Consider the following 12,349-nt stretch of genomic DNA (forward strand, 5'->3'; position numbering starts at 1 on the left):
GCTCTGTGAAGTCTGTGGCTCCTGTGTGAACTCTCTTCACACTTGTTATCTCAGATGTTCCTCGTTTAGCAGTCACTCTGACCTTCTGTAAGGCGCGATTGTAAATCTTACTAAATGTAAAGATGATGTTTGCTTGTGCGGAAGGGGAGAAGAACGTAGCTTTATGCAAATGATTCTGTGTCAGCGCACTTGTGTGTTTTCCAGTATAAATATCAGAGACTCACAAACAGACCTCTGAGCAGCCTTGATGCATGACTTGTATGTGTTTCAACTCTGTCTCCTTCTTGCAAGAATAAATGTCCTGTGATAATGATTTTTAAATCGGCCTTGAGTGAATTTCACTAACACTGGCGCAAGATGAGTGCGCCAGAAAACGACGTATTCATTGCTGCACGTCAAATCAAATTGTTTACAGGATATTCAGCCTTCATTTCTTTATAATGCATTTAATTCAAATCTTCCTCCCTGGTGAAGGTTACCAGAAAAGGAGAGCAGCAAACTGAAAGAAACAACAAGTAGAGAGCGAAAACTCCTTTCCTTTATTTAATTCCCATTTTGTAATACATTCTTAAATGTTTTTTTCATCTTAGAGGTTCATACATATAACTAATACCTTTTTATATTATATTTTCTTATATGTTGTTGTCACACACATAATTAACACAAAGATACAGGTACCCTATCATAGGCTGACTTAGCATGATTCAGCCTAGAGTATAGTCTTCCAGAGTTTAACCCACAACCTAGCATGCAAGACAGGTGTTAAAAAATTTCTCATCAGGCTGAGCTAAATAGTAATACTGTTCTCGATCTGAGTAGGGTTCAAGTAAATGTAGGGTGTTTCAAGCTGCAAGTTTCTTGTTGAAATTGCTTCACTGAGGTCAGATAACTGTGCTTGAAATTTCTTAATCATCTGCTTTGGAGCAAGCTCATGGAATCGTTCTTCGGGGTATGTACCCATGGGAACCTGCCAAAAGGACAAAACGAAACAGTAAATCAGATTGACACAGTATTGTGCTTGATACAATTTACTTTAAACACTTAAAACGTGGACGAGTTATACAGAACTTTTATCATCACCGAACCTACCACGTCAGTGTACTTCTCTGTAAGCAGCCAACCCATTGCTGCAAAGCTGACTGTCTCGCCAACATCTGGGAGGGTCTCCAAAATAGTCTTCATGCTCGACTGCCCCTTAGTGGTCGGAGGAGGTTTGCGCAGCAGGAGTGACTCATTTGGCACCCAGGAGTAGTAGTCAAACTAAGTTATGAGAGAAATTTCAATATGTAACAACTTTGATACAAAACTAATTCAATAAACTTATTTGCATGTCAAACATTACATAAATAATTATGTAAATCTACATTGGGAATTCAACCTTTGCACCACTGTAATGCTCAGTGAAAGAAAAAATGGAATGAATAAAAAGCAAATTGCAGACCTGCCAAATGTTTGTTTATACATTTGAATTGTGCAAAACAAACTTACACTTGATCAATCATCAATACATATTCCATTGTCCCAACTAATTACCTGTCCATTGTTTACAGCAGCATGTTGAACTGTCACTGTGAAGATCAGCATGGTGATGAATTTGATCACCTCCTGGACAGTATCAAAGCTTGCTGGAAACCCTGTTGGTAGCATAATTACTATCAGTTAATTATTAGCAATCCCTGTCTTCGTTAAATATTAAAGGCTACAATTAATTTTGTATATATCTTGTGTTTACAAATGACTTCACAACATGGGTTAAATACCTGAGGCTTTGTTTCCTAAGAAGCCATGTGTGAATATCTCACTGATCCATTCCTGCAGCTCAGTGTCTTTACGTACTACACTATCTGAGGGATAGTAGTACTCCACTACTGCCTTCACAAAGCTAGTGAACACAAAATAATTACATTTAAAATGTTTGTATGTGAACAAGACAGAAAGACTCTCAGCTGTTGCTTGTAGAATAAATCGGTGTGGACAGATGTGATATTTATTGAAAGATAACCTGTTGATGATGTTCCACAGCTTCAGGCCATCATCTCTGTAGTAGAAGTTGGGGATGGATTCCAGTCCTCGTGCAGTGATGTTCTCTGGCAGACAGAGGGAGCTGTAGGTCATTTCAGAGAGAGCCCTTCTCATGAGCTCCATCAGTCCGTCATATCCAAGTGAACTCTAATAAATCAATAATGCAGAAATAGTCACCATTAGACACATTTCTTGAAAAAAAAAAGAATTATTCATTGTTAAAAAGTTAAAGGCTATAACTTTGTCTTGCAATGGTGCAATATAATTGGAGTAGTTTGAATTTTCAGAAATATGTATTTTACAGAGCCATACTTTACTTAAAACCCCGTCAGGTCCCAAAAGAGTTGTGCGGCTTGCAGTGTTTACGTGCAGAGTGTACCGGAAGTGTGGAAACAGCAGCTGTGCAGACAAAGGGAAATATTTTAAAAGTCATGTTACGATGCTTATTTGAGCAAACAACAGGCAGCACATGTTGTTTGTGTTGATCACCAAGGGAATCCATAAGCTAACATTCTCATTAAACATCTTATTTTGGATAGAACATTACAGTTATCCAAATAGAATGGCAACATTGGCAAACCTTAATCATCTGAACTAAAGTGAGAAATGTTTTCATGCTTCCAAGGGTAGATTCTTTCAGATACATGAAACTTCATGTCTAAAGACTCACAAGTTATGTTAAAACCTGGAATAGCTCTCTCTCTGATACAGACAGGAAACATGGGACGGGACAGAGAGGGAATTGACAAGCAACAAAGGTTCCTGGCTGTAACTCAAACAAGAAACTTTCTGTTTTATGGTGTTTCTTCACCAGATTTGCAAAAGTGGTTTGTGGTTAAAAAAGGTATCTCTAATACAACACATATTAAATCATTCTAAATATCAACCTGAATAAATCCCTAAAAATAAAAGAAAAAGGAGAAAATTAAATGAAATCGGATGTATCACGAAAATTATCTTTTTTTTCTGAAGGATGCTGAGCAATATGTGAAACTACTTTCCAATTTGACTATACTTTCATATTTCACGGCATATTGGAATGGTTTTGTTAATGTAATATATTGGAAGGGTAGGTGTGCTTACTCAGTTAATGCTTTTAAGGAAGTGTTTTTCTTAACTATTCATGATTATTACCCTACCAATCACTACATGCAGGTATTCTAAAAAGACACAAACACAGACTGCTCTTTCTGTGATGAATATTCTGATATACATATTTTGGCATTGTTCTTTTCACACCAAGAAATGGTATGAATTTTGCAGATTTGTCATTGATCATATCTTAAATGACTCCATCAATAAAAATGCAGGTCATCAGTTCTGATCAAGGGAATAGGTAAAAGAAGTGCGCCAGCACTCTGACCTCTGCTGTGTAATCATACCTTATAGAGGGGATGAATCACAGAGAAGCTGCGGAGAGCGGCGACAGTATAGACCTCTGCCAGAAAGTGAGTATTCATGAGGTGTTGGACTGCTTGATGATCCATGGCATCAGCATTTCTAATGAACATCTTGGCAAGCAGCCAGTCAGTCTCCGGGTCACTGGGCAGAAAGATGGGGTTCTGCTCAGAAGGTTGTTGATGCAACTGGAATTTGAAAAATATATATATATATTTAGTTTTTGTATGATCAAATTTTGCAACCGGACTTTTGAAAACATAGTAATGTACTGTGGAATGTAATATGATCCTGTGACTAGACCTGTATTGCAATGGGCATCAGTTTGTTTCCTGGGTTCACGTAGAACAAACAGAGACCAGCAGTCACGTGCAGAGGTTCACCATTATAGGATCTAGGGGGTATTCCATCCATCTTCTTCTGGTCACAGAGGAATATATTGCCTTTCTGTATGGGAAAGAAAGACAGAGGAAAGTTTAAGACATCAATAGGTTTCACAGATAATATGATATTGAGATGATAAACACAGAAATTGTCTCCCAAAGCAGAGATTATCTCCAAAGTGAAGCAGCTCTGCTTTCATACCTTCAGCTCCTCCTGCAGAGAGCTTCCTTCTTCCAGGAACGGCTTCACCATCTCCTCTGTGACTGGAAAGTTTGGGGGAAGCTCTGAGCAGCGCTTGATCACATTGGGATTGAGTGCGTTCAGAAACTGGTATCCATAAAAGTCATCTTCCTTCCAGTGCTCTGTAACATACTCTGGAAGAATTGCAAATATGATTTATAATATAACATCTATATATCTATCTAATGTCTAACTTTTTTGAAGTACATGTTGATCATAGTCATTGGTTTGTTCCTGAGAGATTTTTACTTTGTAGAAAATGTATTGTTTTACTCACAACATCTAATCTAATGTAATTCGAAATTGTTAACTAATTTTAATGGAGAACTTTATGTAATTCCTATTTAAGATACAATAGAATTTCATTCAAAACTGACAATAGATGTTGGAACGGTGCTATCACACAGGGCTTCTGTTGTTTCTTTAAATTATTGAACCTTTTTTAACAGACCATATTTCAAAGTAAATTCATAATCATAACTATACAATAAATGTTATACCAAATACATATTTTAGGAAAATATTCTGTTCATATTGTGTGTGTGGGTGCTTGTGTGAGTGCATCCGTGAGTGACCTAATCTTACATTCTACAGCCAGAAACAGCATAAAGTTTTGGGTGCCCAGTTGTGGCAGTGGTGACTCGTACTTTCTTAAAACAACTCTTTTTTTTAATATTTCCATTGACTGCTTGCTGACTCCTCACTTACTACTCTTACTGTAGTACCCCAGGAAGGGCTGCTAGTGGTTACACAGCCTAGTGAGACGGTGTGTTTGGCTAACAGCTAACAGCTAACAGTACTATAGTACACATACAGCTGAGTACATCGCCGCCACTCAGCTGCTGCTACGCGGTCAAACAGCTTGGAGAGTTTAATTTAGTTTTTGGCAAAATTGTATGAAGCAATGTATATGACGACTTTGAGCAGATTGCCTGGATTCACGCTGCTTGTTTTTCCGAGATTGAATGAAGTGTGCTTACGTGTCTAAATGGGGGTATAGCCAATTATGGGGTGGATTCAGTTGTTTAGACACACCTAGCTATTATCTACACTCTGCTGAGTGATATAATAGGCTAACTAGATAGTGTTCCTTTGGTTATCATTTTGGGTTGATTTTACATTTTTTAAAATCCTAGATGGATGATGGATATATTAGTGCCGAGCCCACTTAATTCATTTAAAAAGCAGTATATCAACTTTTCTTAAAGTGCTTCCATACATATTGTATTAGTATCAGGCAGTATTGTAGAAAGAACTGTTGTTACATTGGAACTGATGATAGTGTCTGCCAAATGCTCATATTCCCTTGTTATGAAATGATGACAATGACATTATTGTTGTGAGTTGCGCTGCAGATGTGGATAATGGGGGAAATAATCTACCTGACATAGTTGTCTTTTTACACCAGAAGATGTTTTTCATGTCTTCAATGCTTTCCCATTGTTCAGCAGATCCAAGCAGCCCCTTGAGCTTGAGTTCAATACCACTGAAGTAAGACAGGGTAAAAAAAAAGGTAGACAGAATACATGTTTAAACAGCATACTGACATTGCATGTTTTAAATTTACTTTTTGTCTCAAAACATAGAAAATGTGTCTATAATATATATATATATATATATATATATATATATATATATATATATATATATATATATATATAATTGTGTCTATTTCATACTATGTAGACCTACGTTTGCCTTTTCACATTATCTGCTTCGGTTGTTTTGGATTTAGAGAAGCGGATTTCAGCTGGGAGCTCAGACGTTTTATTATACTGGTTGACGTGGGGTAGTCCTTCAGCCAAAATTTTCCATCTGAAAAACAAACGCACAAAACAAACCAAAGTTACCAAAAGGCACGTATAAATTTCTCCAGATGAACTTCTGAGACCATAACAGCAGCTGGTACATACTGTACAGCACACATACAAACTTACTGGTACAAGCTCTTTTTAAGTATCAGCTCCTCTTTGCGGTGGTCAATCAACATGGGATGGTCATCCTCAAAAACCTTCAAGGCTGAGGCGTGAAAAGAACATAACATCAGTAAAGACAGAATTGACAAACTCAATAAAACAAACGTGTGAAAAGAAGTGATATCTATAAATGTCAATATTAAAGTATCTTTAATCAAATATTTTGGGAACTTGAAGCAGACCTCTCCCTCCTCTCAGCTCCACCAGTTCTCCTCTGGAGATCCATCTGTAACAGGGGAAAAGAATGGCTTCTCCTTCAGGAGTCGTCACCACTATTTTGGAGAAGTACCACTCATCTTCTGGGAGAAACAAAAAAGGATCTTTCTCCACCTTGACCAGCAGAAGTTTCCCCAGAGACAAATTGGTGCTTATGGTGTAGTTCCCTGTCTTGAAATAAGGACAAATACAAAAACAAATACATTATAATACAGTTCAACATGTATGTTAGAGTGTTGTAAATACACATTTAACTGAAAGTATTTAATATAACATGATATACGTAAGTGTGTAAGAGTACAAATGTCCACACAGACCGGACAGTCTTCTTAAATAATTATTTTGATATTAAAACATTTAGAAACCTTGATCATCATCAGAGTACATGGTGATAGACAACCATGCCAACTGGCTGGTAAATGCCTATTATAGAACAAATCCTACCTGGTAATATTTAAAATTCCAGCTTTTAAAAAGCAGTGAGTTAGACTCTGACAACTGACTTTCAATATATTATGTGACTGCAGCACAATAGGGATGAAATGTTATTAGATTGTGTTTTTAGTGTGTGATTTTAAGTTGCACGTCGCCTGTCAAGCTTACAGTGGTGTGTATGGGACCTGCATGTTTGACAGCAGATATCCACAAATTTTAGGGGAGATTGTTGTATATTTTGCCTTTCCGAAGCCAAAAACTCAAGAGGAGCGATGTTGGATATGAATTAAATAGTGTGGAAGACCTCACTCACAGCTGAATCCATTGAAGATCAACACAAACTACTTTGTTCTACCTTTAGCTATCTTAACATGTATGCAAACAAAGACGGTTGAATTTTAATTATCATAAACTTATGATATCCGATGTATGTATCAAGCCCATGATGTGTGAGCAATTTCCTATAGCGAGCCTTAAACAAATGTAAAAGTGAGATAATTTAGTTTTAAATTGGAAAAAGAAAACTACAGAGTCATAACTAATGTTAAATGTTAACTTAGCTTAAAGAAACAATGTATTGACTTACCCTGCTGTGCATGAACAGTGTTGTTTATGTCTATGTTTGTACTTCAGTTGAGTAGTCAAGATGTGGGGTGTAGACGTTTGCATTGTGACTGGTGAGCTTTTCCCTCGATTCATATAATAATAATAATAATTTCCTCTTCATTCATAACACTCAGCCAACAAATTATATTGTGAATGTATCGTTAGCTCTCAAATGCACATTGTAGTCCTTTCTGTCTTCTTCTCTCTGATATTTCTTAACAATTATTTCCATACTGTTGAAAACGCCACTTTGACATGCCGAGTGTGCGAAATCTTGACAGGCCTAGCAACAGTAACCAAGGGGGGTGGGTTTTAATGAAGGGTCAATTCATAATTAATCTGTAAAGTTAACCAGTTTTTGTGTTAGTCACTTGATTTTTTAAAAATGATTATACATGTACTTTGAATGTAGGTGTCAGAGTATATAAATAAGCATCAAAATAGAGCTTGTTTAATGCAACAAAATTCCTCTGGAAGGATCCCTTGGACCCCCTGCAGAGCTCCAGGTTAAGCCCTGAATGTCCTCAAACCCTAGAAACGCCCCTGCCACACATTTCCTTTTTACTTGTAGTAACACAGTCTGTGTAGGAGTTATGGCGGTTAAAGTCAGATCGGCCACACCTTGAGGAAGAATTTGACAGCTCATAAATTAGTGAGGCTTACTGTATGAAAAACCAAATATCAACCTGAACTCGTCCGTACACTTTGTATTCTATTTAGAAACGTTTGGATCAAATGTATTGAACAAGTGTCACATAAAACTGTGTCCATAAGATTTGTGTTGAACAAACTCAGTTCAACACGCATGTTGATATAGGCAAGCATCTAAAGAGAACATGTGTCCGCCAAGACTGGACAGACTTGGTGCCGGTGGGACCAATGAAAAGCATAAACAATAACTCTAGAAATAGCCAATTTTCTTGCTGATGGTCTCATTTACTTATGTAGGTCACATAGAGGCATCAGTATTAATTTGAGGATGTTCAACAGGATTCAACTTACTGTCCCAGTTGTAAAGTCGATGCCAAAGTTGTCCAACACAGTTCGCTCACTCTGCCCTTCAGTTCCAAATAAGGTGACGAATATGTGGTCCCATGTTCCTGCATATTGCTTGTCACCTGTTGTGACTTCTAGTTTGTACTCAGTCATGGTCAGTCTTTAGAAACTGTTTAGAAAAAGAAACACATTTAGATCTCTAAATTTCAGAGTGAATGCTCCAATTCTCTGCAAAAATACAATAATGACACTGTATATGTATTTTTTGCTACCATTTTAACAAAACGTTTTTAAATTTGTAAATTCATTTATCAAAAACTTTTGATATTTTTTCTAAACTAAATTTTTTTTGTCAACAGGAATCAAAAAACCTTGTTAAACACTTGACTTTGTCTAGTATTATCTTGTTTGCATTACTACAAGTGTAGTGTTTAAATAATCTACTGTCATATCATGAGGAAAGATAAAGAATGTTCCTACCTACACCTTCAGATTGAAGCTGTTCTGTGAACTGTGTTCCTGCTTGTTGGCTCTTGTAAGCTCCTCAACCCTGACTTCAACTGTTTTTTTATTATCTCCCTCACTGTGCATGTCTCATAAGAGGTGACATAACTGTCAATTAAAAATGTTGTTTTTCTTGTTTTCAGGTGATATACGTGTAGCTGTAGAGGGCCATGAGCAGCTGAACTAAACAATGCGTTATGGTCCTACTACTGAAATTCTACTACTACTACTACTACTACTACTACTACTACTACTACTACTATTACTTGCACAGAAATATAAATAAGGGACAACGACAACAAAGCTAGACAGATAAGAATTAAAAGTGTATATACAAGTCTGTAAGTGTTCTGTAAATCGTAAACAAAACAAATTGTGCACATACATACATACTGTTAAGAGATTGTAGAAAAATAAGAAAGCATAAAAGTATAACCATTACAACATATAACCTGTTTGATTTTTATAACCATTACAACATATAACTTGTTTGATTTTTATAATCATCACAACATATAACTTGTTTACACTTTTTAGAACCATTAAAAAATATAACTTGTTCACACTTTTTATAACTTTTTAGACTTGTTATAACTGTTTATGTAAGAAAGTCACTCAAACCTTATTTAATTCATCCTGTTCAAACAGGATCAAACCGTTTAAACATCCTGTTGATCCAGAAACAGGAGGACTCGTGTGTGAGTGACGCATGATTTTGAGGGAGGTGACAGCCTCAGGCGAGCATAAAAGGCAGCAGCAGAACTCAGAGAAAGAGCTTTTTCTCCAGTTGTAGAGACTGGACTACTCTTCTTTTATGGAAGACCCAGTGAGAAATCTCTGCTATCAGAAGACAGCTTACAGTGACTGATGTCTTTTGCACCACTTAGACTTTCACTGAGTTGAAATTGTTTTATTTAACTGTTTTGAGAAAACTGTAATGAATCCACAGCCCTACCATTTGTAAGTGTCTGGGACTGAAACTGAAGGCTCTGTTTTTTTAGATTAAGTTACCCCTCATCCCCTGTCCCGGAAACGTGTGATACATAAGTGACGATTGACTCTAACCAGAGGAGCTCCAGGTAACGTCCCTGGGTGAAGACTTGGCAGCGTTAGTCAAAAATGGTGAGAAAACTAAAACAGGCAATAGTAAAGGTGATTGTGGCTAAGTGGAGAGCAGGGCCGTCCTTCCTCCGATCAGAGGATTGGAGGTTGGATCCCCAGTTCCGGCTCTGCTAGTCGCATGTCGATGTGTCTTTGACCAAGACGTAAGACGCTTATCACTAAAAATTGCTCCCGTAGCTGTGCATGCACAGAATCTGCTAGCGTCTGCTAAATGACCGTAATGTAAACTATAGACGATCTACATATCTATTTATAGTGGGTGTTAGGGTTACATCCTACAAGACTCTCAGAAAGACAATGATTTCAAAATCCTAACGATTCAGCTACGGGGTGAGATAAAAGGCCGAAGGTACATTTCCGACTCCTCAGAGGGACACTTATCCCTGAAGGTTGTTCGGACTACTGACTGTACACTGTATAAACAGTGTGTAGGATGTATATTGATAGTGACAGATATGAACATTTTCAAAAGCAAATTGTGCTCCCCTGTGGGGAAGGAACTGTTCTTGTGTCTGGTTGTTGGCGTACAGCGTACGCCTCTGTAGCGCCTCCCAGAAGGGAGAGATTCAAACAGGCTGTGTTCAGGGTGTGAAGGGTTTCCTGACTCTGGAGGAGTATAAGTTCCAAATTGAGGGCAGGCTGGCACCAATGATTTTCTCTGCAGTCATAATTTTCCGTTGTAGTATGTTCCTGTCCTGTTTGGTGGCTCATCCAAACCAGAACAGACTGGATTATCACATTGTAAAACTGGATCAGCAGCTCCTTAGGCAGATTGAACTTCCTCAGCAGCCAGTTGATGGGGCTCTACAGTACGTCGGCTTGGTCTGTAGCTGGTGATGTCCTGCAGGCCTCTCCAACCCCACGCAGGATCGTTGGATGAAAACCTGTTTTTCAACTTTTCAGAGTAGCTGCTCTTTGCTACTCTGATCTCCTTTGTCAGTGTGTTCCTGACCTGGTTTTACCTGGTTTTATAAACTCTCCTAGTAGCCAAGATTGAGTCACTCTGCACTATCTGTTTCCAACTGTTAAAACAAGATACCACCCTGTTTTAAACCTTGGAATGGTGCAAATTTATGTAAAACATCACACAGACAACTGATAGTTATGGACGATGCCCAGGGCTGACACCTAGTGGTTCTTTGGAGGTAAGAGACTTCGGTCTGAGCATTGGAGCGGAACGTGTGTTGGCACAGTGGTTAGGCCATTCTATGTATTGCTTATGGATAGCGCCTCCCTGCGTAACCTCCTAAATACAGGCCACGACCATTAAAGGTCAGTGCCAACTGGCAGTTTCAGTCAGTCTGTGTACATAGATGACATTGGGGTCCCTAGGGGAAATCAAATTGCTACAGGGTTTGAATCAGTACTATTTTGGTGGGCAACAGTACGGTAGAGGGGTCAAGACGTGTTGTTGGTGAAAAAGGGAGGGGTCTACAAAATGTTTGGTTCATCTTGATTGTACTTTCATACCGTGTTGAGAGGGCTAATACAGTAATAAATTGATGTTGAAATGAATGAACAGACTCTGTGTACTTAAAGATTTCCAACCAAGGTGATGAGAGGCTGGGAAGCGACAGTACACAGCATATTTGTGAAAACATTTCTTTGTCTTTAAAATGTTACTCTTAGGATAATCCGTATGACATTAAAATACGTGTGTTTTTGATTATATTCTTTCTTTATTGTTTTTGATGTTTGGTTTTAATGCATTCATTTATTACTAGTTTGATTGGACATACATTCATTCATTTTTATTGTAATCTAGTAGTTATACTTTGTATAAACAGGAGGGAAATGTTGTAGAAAAATAGCTTTTAGAATGATCTGTTCTTATGGTTTAACACATACAAGGCTCTGTGAAGTCTGTGGCTCCTGTGTGAACTCTCTTCACACTTGTTATCTCAGATGTTCCTCGTTTAGCAGTCACTCTGACCTTCTGTAAGGCGCGATTGTAAATCTTACTAAATGTAAAGATGATGTTTGCTTGTGCGGAAGGGGAGAAGAACGTAGCTTTATGCAAATGATTCTGTGTCAGCGCACTTGTGTGTTTTCCAGTATAAATATCAGAGACTCACAAACAGACCTCTGAGCAGCCTTGATGCATGACTTGTATGTGTTTCAACTCTGTCTCCTTCTTGCAAGAATAAATGTCCTGTGATAATGATTTTTAAATCGGCCTTGAGTGAATTTCACTAACACTGGCGCAAGATGAGTGCGCCAGAAAACGACGTATTCATTGCTGCACGTCAAATCAAATTGTTTACAGGATATTCAGCCTTCATTTCTTTATAATGCATTTAATTCAAATCTTCCTCCCTGGTGAAGGTTACCAGAAAAGGAGAGCAGCAAACTGAAAGAAACAACAAGTAGAGAGCGAAAACTCCTTTCCTTTATTTAATTCCCATTTTGTAATACATTCTTAAATGTTTTTTTCATCTTAGAGGTTCATA

General features: G+C 37.8%; 1 protein-coding gene across 1 annotated transcript; it reads right to left on the reverse strand.

The window, feature by feature from the left end:
- Positions 1-608: 608 nt before the first annotated feature.
- On the reverse strand, positions 609-8,808 carry LOC137882258 (hydroperoxide isomerase ALOXE3-like). Its single transcript, XM_068724455.1, has 15 exons — positions 8,754-8,808; positions 8,280-8,442; positions 6,203-6,407; positions 5,982-6,063; positions 5,737-5,859; positions 5,427-5,530; positions 4,006-4,178; positions 3,724-3,867; positions 3,405-3,608; positions 2,335-2,421; positions 2,003-2,169; positions 1,761-1,882; positions 1,534-1,634; positions 1,090-1,260; positions 609-967 (listed from the first exon to the last, which is right to left on the reverse strand). Exons 2-15 carry the CDS (start codon positions 8,424-8,426, stop codon positions 788-790), a joined length of 2,010 nt encoding a protein of 669 aa, XP_068580556.1. The 5' UTR covers positions 8,427-8,442; positions 8,754-8,808; the 3' UTR covers positions 609-787.
- Between the last annotated feature and the right edge of the window lie 3,541 nt (positions 8,809-12,349).

The sequence above is a fragment of the Cebidichthys violaceus genome, unplaced genomic scaffold, assembly GCF_023349555.1.
Source record: "Cebidichthys violaceus isolate CVI_PGR_0920_01 unplaced genomic scaffold, fCebVio1.0.p SCAF_31, whole genome shotgun sequence".
NCBI lineage: Eukaryota > Metazoa > Chordata > Actinopteri > Perciformes > Stichaeidae > Cebidichthys > Cebidichthys violaceus.

Bases quoted from the DNA above. Each gene is read 5' to 3' on its own strand.
- LOC137882258 (XM_068724455.1), bottom strand. From the start codon at position 8,426: ATGACTGAGTACAAACTAGAAGTCACAACAGGTGACAAGCAATATGCA. The intron at 5,860-5,981 runs GTAAGTTTGTAT...TTTGTTTTTCAG, and splicing joins CTTAAAAAGAGCTTGTACCA to ATGGAAAATTTTGGCTGAAG. The intron at 968-1,089 runs GTAGGTTCGGTG...TCCTTTTGGCAG, and splicing joins CAGAGAAGTACACTGACGTG to GTTCCCATGGGTACATACCC.